Below are 24,899 nucleotides of genomic sequence, written 5' to 3' on the forward strand. Positions count from 1 at the left end.
TGAGCCTTGTTGTGTCCTCGTCCCCCTGCCCCAGTGCTCTATGGAGATGGGGTAAGCGGGGTTGTGGGGGGTAGGAGCAGCACCCTCACATTAGCACCTTTCTTCCTCCCTGCCCCGCACAGCAAGCAGGAGGCTCCCAGGAGCAGCTCCAAGGCAGAGGGTAGGAGCAGCACATGGCAGTGGGTGGAGGGACAGCTGAACTGCTGGCAATTGATAACCTGCTGGGCGGCTGCTGCACAGGGAATTTAGGGGAGGGGGGAGCTGATAGGGGGCTGCTGGTCCACCCTGGTTCCAAGCCCCCACCAACTAGCTCCAACGGGCTGCTCTTTCTGCAAGCAGTGGACAAAGGTGACGGCATGGATCACTCGATGAGAATCTGTCTATTCATTCCCTTTGGGGCACCTGCCATTGGCTGCTGTCAGAGGACAGGATACTGGGCTTGATGGACCTTTTGTCTGACCCAGTATGGCCATTCTTATGTAAAGTAGGTGGCTGCCAAACAACGTTATAAGGGAGCATTGTGGAACTTTAAATGAGCATGTTCTCTAATTGATCAGCAAGGAAACCACATTAATCGGGAAGATTTTAAGTGAGGATTTACTGTATTAAACACTAAATAGAAAGCATTTTATAACACGGAACACACTGCAGCGATTATCTACTTCTGGGGGAATTCTGCACCACTGCACAATGCAGAATTTGTGCAGAACATTAATTCTGTGCAGAATTTCATTCCCCCCCCCACAGAATTGACATTGCAGAGCTGTTGGTTGCCACTAGGGCCCACACAGTGCCTGGCTCCTCAGCCCCCAAATAGAGGACGCTGCTGGGACAGTGGGGGACAACTAGGAGCTGGAGGGTTCTCAGCAGCTGCTGTTCCTGGCACACCCTGAAGGAAGGACACAGCATGCAGGAAACTCCACACAAGCCCACTCTGACCAGCATCAGGCTGTTTCTCCCTGTGGATCCCTGGGCTCTGGGGGAAGGAGGTGCGGGTGTCTGGCCTGAGACTGGGCACAGGGGTGGGGGGGGTCGTTTGCAGGTGTCTGGGTTGAGGGGCATCCTGTAGCTGGGCTTTTTTGGGGGTGGGGGGTGCAGGTGCCTGGCCCTGCTGCTCAGCTTTGGGGGTGAGGGTGTCTGGTCCAGGGGGCCACATGCAGCCACCTCCAGCACCCCCCAAATACCCTCTCCCAGTAAACACAAATCCCTCCAGCACCTCCCAATTGTACCTCCCTCCCACCAGCAGTGTCAGGATGGGGACAGGATGAAAAAAGGAGAATCAACTAAAAAAACAGAGGGACAGAATTTTACCCAAGATGTGCCCAGATGGCACATATGATACACACAGACTGAGGCGCCCAACAAAAGCATGACAAAGAAACAGAAATTGGGTTGTCATAGGGGTTTTTTAACTCTACTACTGAAGGAATATTTTTTGTTGCCTGTATTGTTATAGACATACTTGCTGACAGGTACTTCGAAATAAATTACCAACATAATTGAAAGGGGCATGATTATACCCCATTATTTTGACAAATAAAATATGCAGAATTTTGCAATATTGTGTGCAGAATTTTTTGGCCCTGTATTTCCCCAGGACTAAGTGATTGTATATCTTCTTATATAATGCACATAAAGCCAAATCTAATGTAAAGTTCCTCATACTTCCTGGTCTTCTTTGTGCTTTCATTAATTTTGTCACCTTCCATATTTTTACATTTCACCCCAGTGACTGTTATTGAGTGTGCTTCCTTATTACTGACTACACTTGTGTCCTGGTTGATTTAATTTTTTTCTATCGTATACTTTTCTTCTCAATGCTTCCACTTTTTAACCACTGATCTATTTTTGTCACATCTCCCTTATTTTCTTTTCACCTAAAATTATTTTGTGGTGTAGACTTGAATGGGCAGCTGCCAGTACTACCAGAACCCCCCGCCAGTGAAACGACTCATGGTAGTATATCTTGGCGGGTTTGGGCCTTTGTAAGATGAGTGGAAAAGTAAACCATCTCCACTATGGTTGAATGTTTTTGATGCATTGCATCACAGGCACTTATATGGTGCACAGAGAATGTTGGTGAGACCTACGTGAAGGCTCCACCCTCGCTGCCCTCCTGTGCATGTCCAGTACAGGGTTGTGGATGGTGTAACAAGACAGGGCTTCTCCCCTTCTCTCCCAAGGGACCCCCTGCCACACCCAGAGTCTCTTTTAGGCCGTTTTATTTTCCAAACTTAAGCCAAAACAACAAAGACAGTTCCTCAGCTCACCACAGGCTATAACTTCCAGGAAATTTTTTCTTTTTACCTTTCAGGATCTCACTGCTTCCCCTCCCAGAGGGGCCTAGCAATCCAAATGCTACAGCTTCCTAGCTGTGAGTCGCCCTTCTCCAGGCCCAGGTGCCCTCTTTTAAAACTAATTTGGTCAGTTGATGTGGCACAGGTGCACTGACCTGGCTCTTTCTTAAAGGGTCATTGTCACCCTTTAATAGGTGAATATGTGATTCAGTGTGAAAATAAGCAAGTTTACCTATTCTCATTTTTCCCCAGTGGCCTTTCAGCAAGTACTGTATAAAAAAATACTTTCATATACTGAAAATGCACTTCCCCCCACCCCACAAATGAGTTTATTTATCAGCAATATAAATTAACTCTAAAGTACTTGCTTGGAGGTGAGCCACTGCATGTGATTCATTTACAATGACATCTAGGTTGCAGAATCTTCTGGGATCTCTGCTACTTTCTTCTGGCTTTTTGGCAGGGGTGGTCAGTTATGTCAAAACCTCATTTTGTTGTAACACTCACCTATTCCTTCCATCCTTTGTATGTTGTCATAACTTACTGTGTTTATCAAAAGGTGGGCCTGATCCTGCAGCTCACATGTGACTATCCCCATTGATTCCACTGACTATTGCCTGCCCCTTAGATTGTAAAATCCTGGGGGCAGGAACTCTCTCTCTTCTATATTGCTGGATAGCACAATGCACACCTATGCCACTGTAAAAAAAGTAAAATATCTTTTTTACATATTATCTGTATGTGCAGTAAAGACTGCATGGAATTGCAGAGACAACACGAGACGACTGAAGGAGACCACATTTTTACTTTGTGAAAACTACTTAGCTAATAATCACCAAGTGCACTAACTCAGAGCCATATGTTTTATAACTATAAATTTAAGAAAATTATTTTGTTAATGTAAAATATCATCAGTAAAGTAAAATGTCTACAACAATCAGATCTATATCAGCAGAGAGTACTTCATCCACATGCTGGAAGATACATTGTGATTACAAGCAAAATAAAATTAAAAGCAATTTAAAATGCAATGCCTATAGGCTTGTGGTACATGTAGTCAAAGACTTGGAACCAGGTCCTGACTTTCAGAGGTGCCAGGCCTCTGGATTCAATGGGAGTTTTGGGCAATACAGAAATACTGTGCTTTTCTTGGAAGAAGTCCTCTAAACTTTATATATGCACCTGTAATCAACTGATATAATTAAGTAAATGCTATATCTTATAGTGAATAAAGCTTGAAAGCAGTTGGTTGACATCTTTATTCAATTCCTTTTGATTTCAGTTCTTCTCGAACACGTTTCAGATAATTAGGATCAGGATAACCAAACCTAGGGACAAGAGAGAAGACTTGTTTGGGCTATTTACATAATGAAACAATATTTCCCAATTCTACAGCACCTTCCATTAAAATCTCTTAAAGCACTTTTACAAACATTAGTCTTGCAATGCTCTGTGAAACAAACAGGCCCTAATTTACAGATGAGAAAAGTGAGGCACAGAAAGGTTAAAGCTAAAATTTTCAAAAGCAGCCATTCATTTTGGGTGCCCAAACTGACACCTTGAACTGGATTTTCAGACCTGCTGTGTACCTACAATTCCACTTGTAGTCTATCGCAACTGTGGGCGCTCAGCAACTCTGAAAATAAGGCCCTAATTGTTTCAAAATAGGCACAGTACTCAGGCAGACCCGGGGGTGTTAATGGGATGAGGCTACAAAAGTGGTGTCTTTCGTCTCTTTTGATCTCAGGCCATACAGGAACCACTGTGAATCCTGGTACAAATTACAGCATCCTTAGGGTTGCTCTAAGTCAGGGGTCAGCAACCTATGGCACGTGTGCCAAAGACAGCCTGCGAGCCGATTTTTAATGGCACGCTGCTGCCTGCCGGGTCCCAGCCACCGGCCCCACTCAGCCCGCTGCCGAACCCAGGCTGGGACCCCGGCAGGCAGCAGCGTGCCATTAAAAATCCTGCCTGCCCCGGCCTGCAGTTCTCCGCCCCCCCGTGAAGAAGCTTGGTCCTGCCAGCTGCTGCTGCAGGTCAGGAAACTCCCCCCTCCCCCGCCTCTTCCTCCAACGTCCTGCCCCTCCTCCTCTCCCTCCCTGCCACCATTTAGCTGATGGCCTTTGTGAGGGAGGGGGAGAAGTGAAGCAGCATGCTCCTGCTCCAGGGAGGAGGCAGAGAAGAGGTGGGGATGGGGCCTTGGGGAAGGAGGTGGAATCAGGGCATACCCTCTCCAGCCCCCTGCCGTGAGCCACTCTGGGCAGGGGGCTGGGACCATCTCCACCACCCTAGCCCACACCCCCAGCCCTCTGTCCTGACCCTTTCACACGCCTCCAGCCCTGACCCCTGCACCCTCCACACATGCCCCCAGCCCTCTGCCCTGACCCCTGCATCCCCCCCAACCCCAGCCTTGACTCCAGCACCCCCTCACACTCTCCCAGCCCTCTGCCCTGACTCCTGCACCCTCCTCACAGACCCCCAGCACTGTGCCCTGACCCCTGCACCCCCCTCACACACACCCAGCCCTCTGCCCTGACCCCTGCACCCCCCCCACAACCCCAGCCTTGACTCCAGCCCCCCCAACATACCCAGCCCTCCGCCCTGACTCCTGCACCCTCCTCACACTCCCCCAACCCTCTGCCCTGACCCCTGCAGCCTCCTCACACACACCTAGCCCTCTTGCCCTGATCCCTGCACCCCCCACAACCCCAGTCTTGACTCCAGCCCCCCCACATACTCAGCTCCCCCCCAGCCCTCTGCCTTGACTCCTCCACCCTCCTCACACTCCCCCAGCGCTCTGCCTTGACCCTGGCACCCCCCTCACACACACCCAGCTCTCTGCCCTGACCCCTGCACCCCCCCAACCCCAGCCTTCATTCCAGCCCCCCCATACCCAGCCCCCCCATGCCCTGACTCCTGCACCCTCCTCACACACCACCAGCCCCTGCCCTGACTACTGCACCCCCCCACATACCCAGCCCCCCCACCCTGTGCCCTGACTCTTGCACCCCCACATTCTCACCCCCACCCAGAGCACCAAACAGGAGCTCCTGCACTCCCCCCCCCATTCCTACCTGCACCCCTCAGACCAAATGGGAGCTTCCCAGGTAAGCACTCCACACCCAAACCTCCTGCCCCAACCCTGAGCCCCCTCCTTCATTCTTGCTCTTGGCCAAACCCTTCACCCCAACCCCCAGCCTGCTCCTTCCCCCCCAGCCCTGTGCTCAGTGCACTCCCACCCTCAGCTCAGTGCAGAGAGAGAGGAAGAGAATGGGCTAGAACAGGGAGAAGGTAGGTACCCACTGTATGTGGGCAGGGCCAGGATCCCAGACCAGCAGCGGGCTGAGCAGGGCCGGCAGCTGGGACCCTGGGTGGCAGGAGCCAGTGGAAGGAACCCCAGACCGGCAGCGGGCTGAGTGGCAGCAGGCTGAGCCGCTCAGCCCACTGCTGGTCTGGGGTCCTGGCCGCTGGCTCCGCTCAGCCCGCTGACGGCCCCTTGCCAGGGGTCCTGGCCACAGGCCCTGCTCAGCCTTCTGCCAGCCTCAATGAATGGAACCCCAGGCTGGCAACGGGCTGAGCGGGCCGGTGCCATAAGATCAGCATTTTAATTTAATTTTAAATGAAGCTTCTTAAACATTTTGAAAACCTTGTTTACTTTACATATGACAATAGTTTAGTTATATAATATATAGACTTCTAGAGAGAGACCTTCTAAAAAACGTTAAGATGTATCACTGGCACGCAAAACCTTAAATTAAAGTGAATAAATGAAGACTCGGCACACCCCTTCTGAAAGGTTGCTGACCCCTGCTCTAAGTGATGCAGTGGGGCTCTTATGCTAACTGGTGGGGACATGCCCCACCTGCCTTACAAATATTTATTTATTAATATTTCAGATGGTTTACAATAAAACGTTTCAATTATAGGATCTTGACATGTAAGTACATACCTTATTACAAAACTGCCAATATTTGACAGCATGTTGTATACTAACAGTCCAGTTTATATCATTCCTTTGACCTTTTTTTCAAATGATTTAAAACAGAACTATAACTTGATGTGTGTATATTTAACCATTCATATTCAACTTTTTGAAACCTTTACTGGGAAGCTGAATGTTTTCTGGGGAGGGGAGAAGGAACTCAGGGGCTAGAAGCTATGGGAAAGCAGGTGGTGTTCAATGGCAGGACCTCAGCCCTGTAATACACAGAACTGCGGTTGTCCCTGCCTCAATGTCCCGGAGTTGGTTTGGGGAGAGGGAACTCAGGGGCTAGAAGCTATAGGAAAGCAGGTGGTGTTCAATGGCAGGACCTCAGCCCTGTAATACACAGAACTGCGGTTGTCCCTGCCTCAATGTCCCTGAGTTGGTTCAGGGATGGAACCTATATATGTCAGTCTTCATCTATAACTCCTGACCTCTGGCTGGGTTACTTGTCTCTTCCCCCCTTCCAGGACTAAAAGGAGTCTGGCCCGACCCAAAGTTCTACTGGTCGCATTAGTGGGCTTTTGATCAATCGTTCCAGGAGTTTGGCCGTCCTCTTAGGGCCTCTTCTATCCCCCTTTACAGGTTTCTTCCCTTCTTTCTTCAACAGGGCAGAAGTAAAGTAAATTAGAGCAGGAACAAAAAGCCAAAGTCCAGTATTCCTGTTATTGTTTCTACTTCTGGTCAAAGGTCGTGGCAGTCTTCACTCCTGTCAGTGTAGGGTAGGGGACCCAGACTCCTATGGGCCCCAGCCCAGGGCCCCTGGGTGATACAGTCAGAAACTTGTTTTGTTTAAATCTCCTGCTGCTTCTCTGAGTTGCTTCCTACCTCAGGGTCTTGCAGCTACCTGCCTGGTAATCTTCTCTGATCCATTCTGGCAATAAAATGGTTTCTCTGAGCAGCTTCCTCTGGTCTGACCCTGTGGAGCTCCTTCACAGTGGCTGTTTCTCTGGATTGCAGCATTTTACCCTTGCTGTTGTTAGGGTGCCCATTGGCTGAAGCTGGGGACATGACTGCTTCCTTTTTAACACTTTAGTGTCCATTCCCTTGTAGGGTCTATATAGCTCATCATAAGGAGGATGTAATTCAGTTACTGTCTGCTATGTATACCCTTCTTGACTATCTATTGTTCCTCTGAGGACAATATCAAAGCATTTCAATTATTTCAAAAAGAAAAGGAGTACTTTTGGCACCTTAGAGACTAACAAATTATTTCAGTATTTCTGTTGTATTCATTTCCCGTGCCAGGGATATACTATTACTTTCATTCATTTTTAGTGAGTTTGTCTGGCACTGCTCTCACACTGACATGGCCCTTATATGCCTTAGGTTGCAAAAAGCAGTGGGGTATGGCCAATTACCCAGATTCTACAGCACCCAGGGATTCCCCACTGCATGGGGAAACTTCGCTTGCTCCAGTAGGGCTGCTTTATGGCCTGTGACAGCAAGGTTGGTGCAAAAGGGCCAAACTGGGAGCCAGGTTTGGCCCCACATCTTCTTTCTTTTAGTCTTATCCCTTATCACAAGAACATCTTTTCTCCTCGATAGTTTATACAGTAATATAGTTTACTATTTTCTCATGATAGTGTAGAGAAGTTCATTAATATAGTGCTAACCATTGTAATACTGTGGGTTACATAGTACATACAATTTCTAAGCTCCAGTAACTTGTTTTCTTGTTAAACAACATACAAAACTCTAATGCTGTAATTTAAAAAAAACTGCTGATTTGTGCATTTTGTAGTGAAGGATGTCTCACTCTGTGAAAAAAATTACTTCCATGGCTGCCAGTTTATAATTCAGAATAAAACTAAAAACATGAAGTAGACTGGATGGTTCAAAGGACTCATAAAAGGATAAAAGAGCTTTTCATTGATATGTCACTGGCATGACTATGGCTCAGGTTAGGTCTATAGGGACCATGAATCACAAGCACTCATACCACCAAAACTGTCAATGACAACTGAAACTATTGTTGGCAACCTCAGAAAAGAGGCCAAGGACACGAAGACTGAAGACCCCAAGGAGATACTACCTTTTCGTCAGAGATGCGATACATTTGAGGGGATGTTTGCACATCTCATCTATGTTGTACCATTTTCTATGGATAAAAACAGTCTTCATAGCTCTGTCCACGAGAAGTGAACTGCTGCAACTTGCAACAGAGTGACTTCTCTTGTACAAGCTGCAACTGAGCACAGCATCTACCCCAGCCATCCTGTTTTGAGTGCACACAGTGCTCTGCACCCACAAGCAGCACTCCTTGCAAGTGGTGCAGGATATAGGGATTGTTGCACCTACCCCACAGTTCCTAGCACAGCTTCCTAGAGCAGGTGCATTAATGTCTATGGTCTACAGCGTATATGGCCACCTGTTTACATTTTGGGTTTGTTCCAATGGATGCTTCTAATAGTTCTGGCCTGTCCAAAGACATACACATGCACTACGAGGGGAAGAGCCTATGCCCTGTTACTCCCTCACCCTTGCAGATACAATGGTGGAGAGTCATTAGGATCTCTCAAAGTGCTGCTAGACTGACTCTGGGCCTGGAGATCCAGACCATATTGCAATGATCATCTAGGACAGTGGTTTTCAAACTTTTTTTCTGGTGACCCAGTTGAAGAAAATTGTTGATGCCTGCGACCCAACGGAGCTGGGGATGAGGAGTTTGGAGTGTGGGAGGGGCTCAGGGCTGGGGCAGAGGGTTGGGGTGAGGGCTGCGGAGTGGGGCTGGGAATAAGGAGTTCAGGGTGTGAGAGGGGTCTCTGGGATGGGGCAGGGGGTTGGGGTGCAGGCTCTGGGGTGGGGCCAGGGATGCAGGAGGGGGCTCCGGGTCTGCGGGGGTGGGAGGGAGGAGGCTCAAGGCTGTGGCAGAGGGTTGGGGGCGAGGGCTCTGAACTGGGGTTCAGGCTCTGGGATGGGGCTCAGGGATGTGGCAGATGGTTGGGGTGAGGGCTCTGAGCTGGGGATGCAGGCTCTGGGGTGGGGCCCAGGATGACAGGTTTGGGATGCCGGAAGGGGCTCCAGGTTTGGGGGGGCACTCAGGGCTGGGGAAGGGGATTAGGACATGGGCTTACCTTGAGCAGCTCCCGGTCAGCAGTGCAGCAGGGGTGCTAAGACAGGCTTCCTGCCTGTCCTGGCACTGCAGGCCACACTGCATCCCGGAAGCAGCCAGCAGCAGGTCCAGCTCCTAGGCGGAGGCGCGTGGCTTTCACCTGCAGGCACCGCCCCGACAGCTCCCATTGGCTGGTTTCCAGCCAGTGGGGGTGCGGACCCAGTGCTCAGGGTGGGGGCAGCGTGCGGAACCCCGTGGGGCCCCTCACCCCAACCTTAGGAGCTGGACCTGCTGCTGGCTGCTTCCAGGGCACAGTGCGGTGTCAGAACACGTAGGGACTAGCCTGCCTTAGCCGGGCAGCACCGCCAATGGGACTTTTAACGGCCCGGTCAGCGGTGCTGACCAGAGCCGCTGCGACCCAGTACTGGGTTGCAACCTGCAGTTTGAAAACCACTGATCTAGGAGATGAGAAGATTGGATTCATTTACATATTTAATTATTTTGAAATTTGACTCTTTAATTTGACTGATTATTCTGTTTTGGTATATATGTATTTATTTATGCCCTTGGAGGAGCCTCATAGGACAAACAAATAATTTAAAAACTAATTTTGCACCTGTCATAAATATAAAGGGAAGGGTAACCACCTTTCTGTCCATAGTGCTATAAAATCCCTCCTGGCCAGAGGCAAAACCCTTTCACCTGTAAAGGGTTAAGAAGCTAAGATAACCTCGCTAACACCTGACCAAAATGACCAATGAGGAGACAAGATACTTTCAAAGTGGGGGACAAAGGGTCTGTCTGTCTGTGTGATGCTTTTGCTGGGAACAGATCAGGAATGCAGCTCAGAACTCCTGTAAAAAGTTAGTAAGTAATCTAGCTAGAAATGCATTAGATTTCCTTTTGTTTAATGGCTGGTAAAATAAGCTGTGCTGAATGGAATGTATATTCCTGTTTTTGCGTCTTTTTGTAACCTAAGGTTTTGCCTAGAGGGATTCTCTATGTTTTGAATCTGATTACCCTGTAAGGTATTTACCATCCTGATTTTACAGAGGTGATTCTTTTACCTTTTCTTTAATTAAAATTCTTTTTTTAAGAACCTGATTGCCTTTTCATTGTTCTTAAGATCCCAGGGTTTGGGTCTGTGTTCACCTGTGCAAGTTGGTGAGGATTTTTATCAAGCCTTCCCCAGGAAAGGGGATGTAGGGCTTGGGGGGATATTTTGGGGGAAGACATCTCCAAGTGGGCTCTTTCCCTGTTCTTTGTTTAACACACTTGGTGGTGGCAGCATAGGGTTCAAGGACAAGGCAAAGTTTGTACCTTGGGGAAGTTTTTAACCTAAGCTGGTAAGAATAAGCTTAGGGGGTCTTTCATGCGGGTCCCCACATCTGTACCCTAGAGTTCAGAGTGGGGAAGGAACCTTGACAGTACCAAATGTGTATGTTTTTACAGAATGTTAATATGGTATTTTTCATTCTGTATCTGGGACATGTGCTGAAGTGGGAGTTGGGGTGTGGGTTCTTGGGGGATGGGTAAAGCTGAAACAGGTGGAGAACCACCACATCTGCTCTCAGACTTGCTTGCTCTGAAGAAAGGAGAGTACTTTACAGCCAGCAGAGATCAGTTGAGTAGCTACTTGGGTGCCTTTTGTCATATATGCAGCTAGTAGGTGAGTGGCTTGACAGGTGACAGAGCCAGTGCCATTAATTGTGAGTGTCACAAAGGGTGTATCATAAATATAAAGGAAAGAGTAGCATAAAATTCCTCCTTGCAGCTGTATTGAATCGCTTTACCTGTAAGGGGTTAAGAAGCTCAAATAACCTGGTTGGCACCTGACCAAAAGGACCAATAAGGAAAGAGGATACTTTCAAATCTGGGCGGGGGAGATTTTGTTTGTGCTCTCTTTGTTTGTTCCCTCTCTGGACAGAGAGAGAGAGACCAGGCAAGAAATGATCCATCTAAGATTACAAAAATTGTAAGTAAGGCAAGGAAATGCATTAGGTTACCTTTTGTTTCAGCTTGTGAATTTTCCCTATACTAAGAGGTAGTTTTATTCCTGTTTTTATAACTGTGAAGCTGAGTCCAGAGGGGAGTCCTCTGTGTTTTAAATCTTTTTATGACACTGTAAAGTTACCTTCCATCCTGATTTTGCAGGTGTGATCCTTTTACTTTTTTCTTCATAATAAAGATCTTCTTTTAAGAACCTGATTGATTTTAGTGTCCTAAAGATAAAGGGTCTGGTCTGTACTTACATTAAAGGCAACTGGTTGGTATATTATTCTCAAACCTCCCCAGGAAAGGGGGTGAAGGAGCTTGAGGGGATATTTTGGGGGAATAGGGATTCCAAGTGACCCTTCCCTGAATTTTTATTTAAATCACTTGGTGGTGACAGCAATACCATCCAAGGACAAGGAAAGGAATTTGTGCCTTGGGGAAGTTTTTAACCTAATCTGGTAGAATATAAGCTTAGGGGGTCTTTCATGAGGGTCCCCACATCTGTACCCCAGAGTTCAGACTGGGGAGGGAACCCTGACACGGTGCAACGTAGAATTGTATTTGGAGGAATAACAGCATTGTTGTATCTACTGTGCTTGCATTCCCTGACCACACCGGCTCTGCAACAATAAAGTGACTGAGTGGAGTATGTAATGGTGCTTAGTCTTGCCTAGAGTAGGTAAAATTGCTTTGGTGGTGGTAATGTCTGTGTATTACTGAAAGAAGTTTTGTGCATGGACACAAGGGGCCTGTTTCTCCACTGCCTTGCACCTTGCGTAGTTATTTACACCTGTGCAAACTGAGTGTAAAATGTATCAAATCAGGATTCTTACAGCAACCCACTTTTCACAGTCGTAAATGACAACACAAGGTGCAAGGCAGTCGAGAGTGTGACCCAAGATGTTTTACACAAGTGCCAGTAACTTGCAATGGTGTTAGCAATGCCAAAATTATTTAGTAGAAAGAAGGTTCAGGCCTGTCAATCCAGCATGTTTGGCAAGCATTAAATTCACTTAAAAATACTCACATTTCAGGTCCCCCAGATATGCTTGTTTTATGGTGAATATCATTCCAGGTGATCGTATCATTTGCACCAGAAGTACGTGATTGCCCCACCGTGAAGATCAATCTTTGGTCAAAGGCCCTTGTAAGCAGCTGCAAAATTTCTCTTCCTTCCTTGTTGTCAGGTAAGTATGCTGTTCGACTTGTTCCAAAATATTGTCTGCCTGGGTTTGGATGGTTTTTCTGTTTTGTAAAGAATACAACACAAATGGTCTGTAAACCCAAGGCCCTTCATTTTTGGCTCTTTAAAAAAAAATTTCTTGAGAATGTATCAGTATTTATTACAACTAAAAAAAAAATGGGGAGAAGGGCAGCAGGACGAGAAATCAGTAAAAATCAAAAGTGAAGGACAGCAGGCAGGAGGGTGATGTTTGGTACTCACAGGGGTAGAGCGATGCCCGCTACATCCTGGTATTCGGTAGGTTTGGAGCAGTGCCAAGTACTTACAGGTGCAGCAGGGGACCTCATGATATAGCACTTGAGGAAGCCTTCCACGCCCTATGGGTCTGTCACTGCAGTGGTCAGGCAGCTTCAGCTGCCAGGACCCAGGTCTCTTCCCAGGTCTGCTCTCCCACTGAGCAAAGGGAGCCATGCTGAAGGGTGATGGCCAGGAGGGGAGCAGAAGACTGTGCCCTGCGAGTACTGGCTCCCCTGCCAGACAGAGCTCCCTCCCGACCCTTTAGAGAAAGTGGAAGGGACCATGCTGAAGGACTGGAGTCAGGAGGGTGTCCGTCTGATAGAGAGGCTAGTACTCATAGGGCGCAATGTTCAGCTCCCTGTAGGCCTGTTGCTGCAGTTGGGCATTCTTGGCTGATGGGACCCAGCTCCCTGCTGTCTCTGAAAAATTCATGGGTTCCAAAAAAGCCAAAAAGTTTGGGTGAAAAGTTTGGGTGAAAAATTGATAATGCCTGAAAACTGACTTTTTCAAAACCCCAGAATTTTTCAGAGAAAATCAGTAAATATCCAAAACAAAGGGCCTTATATATACACCATAGATACTGGCAGATGTGTGAAAATGAATCTGCCACCTCAATTTCTGCAATGCTCTTTATTCCCATCTCCCCAAATCCATTCTCCAACTCCTTCAGTCTGTTCAAAATCACATTGCATGCTTAATTTGACTTTGCCTTTCTATTTACACATCTTCTCTTTCACTTCTTCACTGGTTTCCTGTGTATCTGAGGTATCACTGAAATTCATCCTCACTTTCAATAGCCTCACCAGAACTGTTCCTTGTTAGGGCATCTCATCTCTCCTTTCTTCCCTGCCCATCCCCTTCATTCAGTTTCTCACATTTTCTTGTCTCAATTAATTCATTCATTGTTGTTTCTAAATATCATGTTCTTGCTCTCTCTCTTCCTCCTCTCCCTTGCTTTTCTACTGATGTCATTGCAAGTGTTATTTGGTCTGCAGTAGTACCTAAGTGTCTTGATCAGGGCCCTATTGTGCTAGATGCTGTAAAAACACATAACATAATCCAAAGCCCTTACAATCATTTCCTCCCCACAATGAACTACACACTTCTGTAGCCAAGTGCTGGGCCTGATTCCCCCCTCACAGCAGTTTTACACCAGCATCACTTCACTGATTTCAATTGAGTTATTTCAGATTTACACCTACATGAAAGGAGAAACAGGCTCATTGCGTATAACAGTGAGGGCTTCCATTTTGGTTTTATCTTTCATTTGTATTGATTAATATTTGATATTTTTGTGTTTCCCTTGTAGCTCTGATCCAGCATTGGGTGTTAGTACTGCATATTAATAGAAGTCCATAGAGAAATATCATCATATTATATGATGTGATATGAGATCCTATTTGGAAAACTGGGATTTGTAATGTATATTCAGAGTACCAGAGCCTAACAAAAATATTGGAATAAATATCTGCTGGATTAAAAAAAAAATCTCTTTAGGATTGGAAAAATATTGGATTCTATCTTCGATTTCGGTTTTGTTAACAAACACCTTTCACACACTTTCAAATATACTTACCGTTTGAACCCCACCTGGCATATGATAGTCAATCTTAATAGTCCCACACTGAGGATAGCCAGTGACTGGATAAGGAAGCTTTGAGAAAGACATTGTTCCTTCTGGCTGATTTCCTTGTATGAGTCCATAGAATGTATTACAGACAGGACAGGCAGGTTTATACGTCATTGCCTCTTGGATGCATGCTTTGCAAAATTCATGTTTGCACTTTTGCAGTACTTCTTTTTGATAGATTTTATCCATGCAAATGGCACACTCATCTTTGTCTTCCTCTCCTCCTGCTAACTTTGGACTAGGTTGTTTTTTGGGAGGAACTCTATTCATTTTCCTATCATCATTTGCATCCTGGGAAGTTCCTGTAGCACCTCTCCAGCTGGTACCATAAGGAAGAGCTGTCCCTTCTTTAATCTTTACAGGGCCTTCAATGTAAAGAAAGCTCCTGATGTGCTTTTCAGCAGCATGCAGAAGATCTGGTAAACCTTTTAAACTGAGTTTCTCCTCCTTTTTCTTAAGTATTATACCTGGGTTTTCCAGTTGTAGTTTATTAAAGTGTTTATTCAGCTGTTTTTTCTGATCACCTGAAAGTTTCAAGCAGAGGTCTTTTTCAGTTATCATTGCTGAGGCCTTCTGAAATGCACTAATGAAGCTTTCATAAGCATGTGCAGACATATCTGAATCTTTGTTCTTGGGTTTAAATATGATGCATGCTCTCTGGTTCTGTGGAGAGCCCTTGTTTTCTATTATGGTATCAAATGTTTGATTTATCAGTTCAATTTCTTTATTTAATATTGTTTCCAAGAGTTTAAGCCTAACAGAATCAACTTCAATTCCATTCCTATATGTGTAAGCTTCAGATGTTATTTTCACAGGTTTTTCAAGTGGGCTGTTCATACTTTTTTCATCAAGAAATTTTTTCGCAGCCAAAATCTCATGTGCTGGACCACGCAGTATTACTGTACTTCCTTCATTTTTGGCAAGAAGATTCCTATACCTGGTATTTAATTTCTGTAGTGTTTCATTTAACTGGGAACTGTTTGTCAAATAAACTTTTTCTTGTTTTAAATCTGCTATTCCTTTTTGAAAATCAGTGATAAAAGACTGCTGAGCTCTCTCTACTAATCCAGAACTCCCAACAGATATGAAGTATACTGAAGTGAGTCCATTGTCATGCTCTTTGCTTTTTATCTTTACGTTGAAACGTTGCTGTAATTCTTTAATTTGTTCTTCATAGACATGGTTAAAGTATTCATAGAGAGCTGACGGAACTTCAATATTGTTCACTTCATCCAAACCATTCTCATTCATATCTTCCAAATCATTCTTTCTTTCAAAGTGTGAAAAATCAGTGTGTTGGTCATTTTTTATAAGGAGTTCATCAAAATAGTGATACACTTTTTCAATATCTGCATAGTCTCCTGTCACTTTCTCGATGCTGTGGTCACTAGAATTTTTTTCTATTTTTAAGTTTGGCCACAGAATGGTCACTTGTTGTCTTTCCTGTTTAGTGAACAAGTCGGTATTCAAGGTTGCAGACACGTGGAGAAAAATCTGAAAATGAAAGAACAAGCAGAGATCATTAGCAGTTTTCCTAAAATTGTCAGCTTGTTCTTTCAAATATTTAATTAAAAAATCTTTCTACACTAGTTCTCAGTTTGCCAAGATTATTTTGTTCTTACTATATATAAACACTCTTGCATATAGTCTTCTTTGAACTCATGTATACTGATATACTGCCATTAGTATCCCTATGTACACATGCATGAGAACCAATCTTGCTCCCAATGAAATCTGTGGAAAAACTGCCCCACTCCAGTTCCCATTAGAAGATGGGAATGTAGAGGCCATCCACAGCTCTCTTAAATTGAGACCCAGTACACATTAGCACAACATAAAAAGCAACTCATGATCTACTTTGCTGGTACGTATTATTCCTTATCCCACAGGAACTAAGGACCATCACAAACCTCATGACGCCAAGTGCAAGGCGCACTTCTTTGACCTGCCTTCCCTACCAAAAACAGACAGAGCAGTACAGACATTCAAAAACAAAGAAACAACCCAAAACCCCACCAAAACAAAGGACTACATTAGATGAGAGAATGAACCACTTGTCATAGATGTGCTTGACACTTATTGTATACTGGAATGTGCTCAGATTCTACGATGACAAGAGCAGTGTAAGAACCTATATGGAATAGAATATCTGATTGTATTTACTAGTTCCTTTGAAAGGGTTCCTGTACGTGCCTCAGTAGCAGCCAGGCATACAAATTGGTTCTGAAAAATATAAATGTCCCTCAATTTCAGAGGACGTACACATGCCACAAACATAATTATGACTGCAAATCCCTACCACTGCATTACAAGTCACCATGCCATACTGTATGCCTATATGTTAATTAGGAGTATGGACATGTCTCAGTGGTTGCTGACCATGAAGTTTATAAATCTAATGCACAGTAACAATTTCCAACTCTTCTGTTCTGGCTAGAAGGTGAAATGAGCTCTTTCTCTCCAACTGGTGTATGGCAGCAGAGCTGTACATCTGTAAGTCATGAGAATGTGAGAGCGGGGTGAGTTATTTTTCTATATTAAACATACCTTTTCAGTAAATGCTCTAGAAGATGAACTGGCATCATGTTTTTCACCAAGCTGTTTCTTATCAGATTTCTTCTGAAGTTGTGAAAAGCCTGAGGTGCTAGATTGGCCCGAGGATTGTATTGTAGGCTGGCTTTCTCCATGATCCTCTATCTCTGAATCTGCCTGGATAAATATCTTCAGACTTTTGCCATCAATTTCTAGGGCATGGTCTTCACGTGATTTCACACAGTTCTTATCTATTGTGAGGTGGGAATAAATTGGAGGAGGAGAAGGGATCCTCTACTTATTCTGGTGTATCAATGAACACTAAACAGTCAGATTCTTCATTGCTTTGCCCCAGTGTAGTCATTTTCACATGTGTAAAAGCCTAACATTCTGATCTGGTATGGTTTTACACCCACTCTGCACCCCTATGAATGATTACACAAGGGGAAAGGAAGAGGGAAAAACAACCCCCAAGGAATGCACACATACTGTATATACTGTGAATTTTAAGGTTTGAAACAAAATGTGTTCAAGCCTCTTTTGTACTGCCCCAGTGCCGGGGTCCTTAGGTGCTGGCCTAGGCCATGGCACAAATTAGGGCCCACCATCTAACTGTTATACTGTATAGCACTTTTCATGTGTGCATCTCAAAGAGAACTATGCTGGTTGTCAATGGCTACTAAGGTTCCCATCCATGTTCTCTTCTCCCTGACCATGTCCCTACACCAAGGACCAAGATGTGGGTAACATAGGAGCAGTTATGGGAGTTTTACATTACTCAAAGTTTGCTCTACACGTAGTACAGCCAGCACTTGGCAGAGCTAGCATGCCACGGACCTAGAGAGGTTCACAGCTGGGGTGCTGCCTAGGGGCATTAGCAAGTATAGCACAGGTGGCTACGGCTGGCACATCACCACCCTGCTGAATGTCATAGCTGATATGCCATCCATTGCCCCTGCTGAGTAGCAGCTTGCAAAATGTTTCAAGGGGCCCAGCCTGCTGCCATGCCGAGTGACACAGTTGGCATGCTGTCACACTGCACTATGGGCGCACACGATCGCTGTGGCACAACTGGTGGGCTGCTGCCATGCCATGCCGCTGAGGGACAGGACTGGCACTCTGCATCACTGGGGGCATGGATGGCACACCCCGCGTTCTCCCACCTCTAGGGCATGGCTAGCTCTCCCAGGCTGCACCCCTCACAGGCCTGGGACACACCCGGCTTGCACACACAGACACAGAGGGCACGGCGGGCACACCCTGTGGACCACCCCCCCCAGGGCATGGCTGGCACCCCCCCCCCAACCCCCTTTGGGGCTGGCATGCACTGACATGCTGTTGAGCTAAAGGGCGCCCCCCCCCAGCCTGTCGCCCCCGCCCCCCTCGAGAAGCCAGAGTGGAGTGGGCCATGCCCTCCCCTCAGCGAGGCGCCGAGGGCACCAGCCAGCACCCGGCGCCGGGCCGGGCCGGGCCGGGCCGCGCCGCGCACCCCCCTCACCTTTCTCCGAGCGGAAGCACACCAGGTAGGCGCCCGGCTCGGGGCCCCGCTCCACCTCGCACTCGCCTCCCCCGGAGCGCTTGGCGGACTGGAAGTAGCTCTCCAGCTTGAGCCGCAGCTTGTCGCCGGGCCGGGCCGCGGGAGAGACCCGCACCAGGAGCGGGGCCGGGAGGGCGGCCATAGCGCGCGGGGCCTGCCGCTGGCGACTCGCGCGGCGGCGGCGACTCACTTTCGCTTTCGATTCCCAGCGTCGGTCGCAAACAGCAGAAACTCCACAGCCCGCGCCACGGCCCGGCCCGGCCCGGCCCGCCTGCCAGGTACCGGGGCCACCCCGTCCCGCGGCGCGTGTGGCGGGGCGGGGCGGGGCGGGCGCGCTAGGGCCCCCCCGGGCGCTGCTGAGGCGCGGGCCCCGGGGCTGCGGTAGGGCGCATTGTTTGCGCCCGGGCGGTGCTTCCTTCGGGGTAGCCAACTGGCCGCTGCCAGCAACGCCTTGGGCGTGCAGGGAGCGCCACATTCGGTGCTGATCTACCCCGCTGCAGTCCTGACGACAAGGGAGCAAGCAGAGTTTGGCCCCAGGAGCTGAATGGGCACATAGGTGTGGGTTTGTGGTCCCTGATTTTGATCTCGGTAATGCGCCGTGTAAATCAGAGTGACGCCATTAACTGATTGACGTGAGAGAGACTGCTGCCCCGGCTAGGGTTCTTACAGCCAGTGGGTGGTGGTCGCTTGCGGCATCAACAGTGAGCATTGTCTTCCTGTCGTCTGGCTTCGTTGTTATCTGCTTGCACTGAGGCTGAGTTATGGTTGACCTGGGAACCATCTGACACTTTTCTGAGTTGTATATATTTAAATTCTCACCCATAACATTGCATTCAAGTATTATTTTGCATTGAAATGTTTTACTATTTTAAGATAAATTAATATATCACCCATGCATCTGAGATTTTAAAGTGTGGCGTTCCCGATATTTTCGTGTTGGTATATTTTACATGTTTGGGCTAGGGTTGCCAATTTTGGTTGGATGTATTCCTGGACGTCTCATCACATGACATAATCTTTAATTAAAGATTAATCTTTTAGTCTTGGAGACTCCAAGCCAATCCTGGAAGATGGGCAACACTAGTTTTGGGCCCAAATCCTGCAGTGAGCTTTGTGGGGGAATACTTTTGCATCTGTGTGGATCCCCAGTGAAGTCAGTTGTGCAGAGTTCTGCTCATGAAGAACTCCTTGTGGGATCAGGGCCTTGAATGTGTGTAGATGCATTTACTGAAATGGTCGCAGATGCATTTTTCTGAACATACTTGAAATCATTTGGGTAAATATGACCGCATGTATCTCACTGTGCAGATGCGCCTATGCTACTGTGTGCAGTTGCATAACTGCTCCTGGTGTGCTAGCACATCAGCAACACTGCCTGTATTTAATATCCCCTCAAGGGCTTCTATGAACCTGGCCCTGAGGTATTCCTTGATGGCCTCCATGATCTGATGACCTGATTCTCTTCTTACACCTGTGAAAATCAAGAGTCACTCCACTGATACACAACTGATTTAAGTGAGAGGAGATTTGATATTGTGCCTTACTTACATCGGTGATGGTAGCTGATTGTGCTTTTGTTGTTAATGAGCTACACAGCATTTGTGTTTCGCTTTTAGAAACAAAGTTTTCCAAGATTTAGAAGCATTTGGACCTGGGGTTTTGATTTTGTCTAGTACTGAAATTAGGGTCCGGAGAAGACCAGCAGGGGGACAGAATAACATAGCCTTAATGCAGTTTTAGAGACCAAATTGCAGAAGTTTCCATTTAGCAGAAGTTTGACTCTACACCTCACCCCCCTGCATGCTTTGCATTTCCAAAAGGGCAAAGATGGGTTGCAGAAATTAAAGAGGACATTGTTCAACATTTCCAATTAAATGATATGGGCTCCTGGAGGCAGTTAAAGCAGTATTTAGGGGTTGGTTGATTAGCAGTTTCTCAACTAAAGAATGAAAGAGCTCAAGAAAAAACAGAATCAGAACAGAAGCTAAAAAGGTTACAAGATAGTCATAAAAATACAGGCTCAGAAGAAAAAAAATTAACTAATATTAGCAGGAAATTGAATATGATGATGACAAATCCCATTGAAAAAGCCTTTAGGTATGCAAAGCAGATGTTTTATGAAAAATGAAATAAAAATGATAGGCTATTAGCATGAAAGCTTAGAGGAATTCAAGAGCAACATATTATTCCATCAATTAAGAAAAATCAGCAAAAGCTAGTTACACACCTGAATGAAATATGTGCTGTTTTTGCTGCTTATTATAAAAATCTCTAAACTTGAGATACTCCAAGCTTTGAAGTTATTCAAAAATATCTGGAAGTAGCAGGTTTACCAAAGATGAGAAAAATCCATTTAAGAAATAACAGAAGAAGACATCCTAGAGGCAGTAGCAAGTATGAAAAGTGGTAAAACTCCAGGACCTGATGGCTTTTTAGCTGAATTTTACAAGGTATTTAAGGAGTTATTAGTGGGTCCTTTGAGAGAGGAATTCCAAGACTTGTTGTTAGGGGAGGAACTTCTACAACTTATGAAAGAAGCTACTGTGAAAGTTTTCCCCTAAAGAAGGAAAAGACCTTACCTTGTGCAGTTCCTTTAGGCCCTCTGCTGTATTGTGAAATTAAGATTTTAGCAAAAATACTAACTAGCTGATTGCAGTTTATGCTCTTAGCTTATATAAATCCAGATCAAACTGGATTAATTAAGGATAGACAAATGTCAGACAATTTTCAGAGAGTACTTGGAATCATTCATAATGCCAGATCAAAAAAATCAATTTCTCTTGTTATCACTAGGTGCCTTTGGCAGAATAGAGAGGAACTTCCTATTTCAAGTCCTGTCACATGTGGACTTTGGCCACCAGTTCCTTAAATGCATAACTGCTCTTTACATCAGCCCAAAAGCAGTGGTGCGGATTAATGGGATTAAATCTCCCCTTTTTGAATTAAACTAAGGGATTAGGCAGTGATGTCCATTGTCTCCTTTACTTTTTGCACCTGCTATGGAGCCTTTTGCACAGAGGACAAGGAATAACTATTCAGTAAAGAAACTTTTCTGTTTTAGAGATCAAAACTCATTTTTATTGGTCCACTCTTCCCTGGTACCAGTACTTTCAAGTCAGGCACTATGTTTCTTATCTTTCTAGAAAATGTGTTTTAAACAGAAAGCTAACCTTAATAAAGTGGTCAATTAGGAAACAAAAAAATAACTAATTTATATCAACCTGTGCAGACAGCTTTCCTAATAGAAAGTTGTCCATATGAGGCCCTCTGGGAAAAGGCACTGGATAGACAAGTTACCCCAGAGAAATCGGGTTTGATCTGGAAAAGAGGACTAGCATCCTCAGTGTTCCAGTGGTACCTCACACCAGTCAGGTTAAAAATAAACATATAGACTGAATAGGGATAAATGTTGGAGAAATTGTGGTGAAAGAGGAGATTTTTTGCCTATATGGTGGAAATGTCTAGTCATTAGGGAGTATTGGGCTGCAGTTCATAATCAAATATCACAAATTATTGGATACTTATTACCAAATGATCCTTTGGTAATCCTCCTGGGGCTTCGTAGTGGAAATGGTCACACAAAAGTAAATGAAGAATTAATCTCTCACCTGCTAGTAGCTGCTTGGCTATTAGCAGCCTCTCATTGGAAAAAAATAAAATAGCCCAACCATTGAGGAAAGGTTCAAAAATATGGGAAACTGTGTTGATGGAAAAATTAACACACCAATTCTGTACCCAACAAAATACACAGAGGATAGATAGATAGATACTTACATATTTAGTCACCTTTTATTCAGTACTCGGACAAAATACATTCACTTGCAAAAAGCTCAACCCACCTGTCCATTTTTTTTTTAACATTAGCATTTGATAGACATACCTGGTCTGTTAAATATGTGCAGATAGAGATTTTACTCAATTTAATAAAATCATTAGAAATGACATAAGTACAGCAGTGATGCTCACTGTGTAATATGGTAGCACCCTGTGAAATAGAAAGATATGATGTTTATATATTACTGTATATCTCTTTAAACAAAAGCAAACTGTTGTAATGATTGTTTTATTGCTGATGTTTACATGGCAAGAATTTGTAAACTTGTTAAAACTTATTAAATAAATAGTGGGGGGTTTTCTAAAGAAAGAAATTAGGGCCTAGAGTAACATCTGGATTTGGATCAGAACCCCATCAAATTGTGGCTCATCTAGATGAAGACATTTGGTCTTCAGAAAATGAACAGTTGGCATAAGTTATTGATATTGCTAAAGCTAGACTTCAGCTCCAAAAACAGAACGCTCTAGCACTTGAGTTCAATGAGAACTTGTGAAACTGCTGGTAGCAGCAGGAGAGTGAGTTTGTGTGTGTATGGGGGTGGGGGGGATGTGAGAAAACCTGGATTTGTGCTGGAAATGGCCCACCTTAATTATGCACATTGTAGGGAGAATGGTCACTTTGGATGAGCTATTACCAGCAGGATAGTGAGTTTGTGTGTGTGGTTTTTGGGAGGGGGGTGAAGGGGTGAGAGAACCTGGATTTGTGCAGGAAATGGCCCAACTTTATTATCATGCACATTGTGTAAAGAGTTGTCACTTTGGATGGGCTATCACCAGCAGGAGAGTGAATTTGTGTGGGGGGGTGGAGGGTGAGAAAACCTGGATTTGTGCTGGAAATGGCCCACCTGATGATCACTTTAGATAAGCTATTACCAGCTGGACAGTGGGGTGGGAGGAGGTATTTTTTCATATTCTCTGTGTGTATATATAAAGTCTGCTGCAGTTTCCACGGCATGCATCCGATGAAGTGAGCTGTAGCTCACGAAAGCTCATGCTCAAATAAATTGGTTAGTCTCTAAGGTGCCACAAGTACTCCTTTTCTTTTTGCTGGTAGCTGCTTACACATCCTAGCTAGTACAGGGCACCATATCACTTGTCCTTCCTCCTCCCCTACTGTCTCACTCACTGCATTACAATAGGCAGCAGCTGAGTCCTATGACTCCAAATGGGCAATGTTTTAGTTTTAATCTACCTCAGTCATTGTAATGATAGCAGGTGGTTAAACCCAGATTTATGTTACTATATAAATTGTCAGGAGAAACAAGGACATGATAAGGATCAAGCCTCAGACTTTTAACTAGCACAGACATTCGTAATGGATGTGCTAATTTAACACTTTACTGTCCTGTGATGCTGATTCCCTGCTCAATATACTTTGTAGGATAAGGAGTTCTGAAACCTGCACATGATGGCCTTTGACTTGCTAAACTCTTCATGTAGCAGAAGTATAAAAATCTCACCTGGGCATGAATGCGAAGAGTTCTATAGCAGTTATCTCAGTCGGTTCCTTGATTGCTTACAGGTTTCAGAGTAGCAGCCGTGTTAGTCTGTATCCGCAAAAAGAAAAGGAGTACTTGTGGCACCTTAGAGACTAACACATTTATTTGAGCATAAGCTTTCATGAGCTACAGCTCACTTCATCGGATGCATGCAGTGGAAAATACAGTGGGGAGATTTATATACACAGAGAACATGAAACAGTGGGTGTTACCATACACACTGTAATGAGAGTGATCAGGTAAGGTGAGCTATTACCAGCAGGAGAGCGGGGGAGAAAAAACCTTTTGTAGTGATAATCAAGGTGGGCCATTTCCAGCAGTTGACAAGAACGTGTGAGGAACAGTAGAGGGGAAAATAAACATGGGGAAATAGTTTTACTTTGTGTAATGACCTGTCCACTCCCAGTCTTTATTCAAGCCTAAAGTAATGGTGTCCAGTTTGCAAATTAATTCCAATTCAGCAGTCTCTTGTTGGAGTCTGTTTTTGCAGTTTTTTTGTTGAAGAATTGCAACTTTTAGGTTTGTAATCGAGTGACCAGAGAGATTGAAGTGTTCTCTGACTGGTTTTTGAATGTTATAATTCCTGACATCTGATTTGTGTCCATTTATCCTTTTACATAGAGACTGTCTGGTTTGGCCAATGTACATGGCAGAGGGGCATTGCTGGCACATGATGGCATATATCACATTGGTAGATATGCAGGTGAATGAGCCTCTGATAGTATGGCTGATGTGATTAGGCCCCGTGATGGTGTCCCCTGAATAGATATGTGGACACAGTTGGCAACGGGCTTTGTTGCAAGGATAGGTTCCTGGGTTAGTTGTTTTGTTGTCGGAAAACACTTCAGTCTCTTTGGTCACTCGATTACAGACCTAAAAGTGGCAATTCTTCAACAAAAAAACTTCAAATCCAGACTCCAGCAAGAAACTGTTGAATTGGAATTCATTTGCAAACTGGATACAATTAACTTAGGCTTGAATAGAGACTGGGAGTGGATATGTCATTACACAAAGTAAAACGATTTCCCCTTGTTTATTCCACCCCCCCTCCCCCCCAC

General features: G+C 45.4%; 2 protein-coding genes across 4 annotated transcripts in view; one reads left to right on the plus strand and one right to left on the minus strand.

Annotated features, from left to right (window-relative positions):
- Positions 1-3,085: 3,085 nt before the first annotated feature.
- Positions 3,086-18,691, minus strand: DTX3L (deltex E3 ubiquitin ligase 3L). Its single transcript, XM_073305206.2, has 5 exons — positions 18,470-18,691; positions 16,987-17,222; positions 14,386-15,933; positions 12,357-12,574; positions 3,086-3,625 (listed from the first exon to the last, which is right to left on the minus strand). The coding sequence occupies exons 1-5, from the start codon at positions 18,648-18,650 to the stop codon at positions 3,556-3,558; spliced, it is 2,253 nt and encodes a 750-aa protein (XP_073161307.1). The 5' UTR covers positions 18,651-18,691; the 3' UTR covers positions 3,086-3,555.
- A 54-nt stretch (positions 18,692-18,745) lies between these two features.
- Positions 18,746-24,899, plus strand: part of PARP9 (poly(ADP-ribose) polymerase family member 9) — a 33,340-nt gene continuing 27,186 nt past the window's right edge. The window contains exon 1 of one of the 3 annotated variants that reach the window (XM_073305202.1): positions 18,746-18,786. The gene's annotated coding sequence lies outside the window, so the exon portion shown is untranslated. Of the gene's footprint in view, positions 18,787-19,026; positions 19,067-19,905; positions 20,024-24,899 lie in introns of those variants that run through there. The other 2 variants (XM_073305204.1, XM_073305203.1) reach the window with 2 other exon arrangements.

The sequence above is a fragment of the Lepidochelys kempii genome, chromosome 11 (genome assembly GCF_965140285.1).
Source record: "Lepidochelys kempii isolate rLepKem1 chromosome 11, rLepKem1.hap1, whole genome shotgun sequence".
Lineage (NCBI taxonomy): Eukaryota > Metazoa > Chordata > Testudines > Cheloniidae > Lepidochelys > Lepidochelys kempii.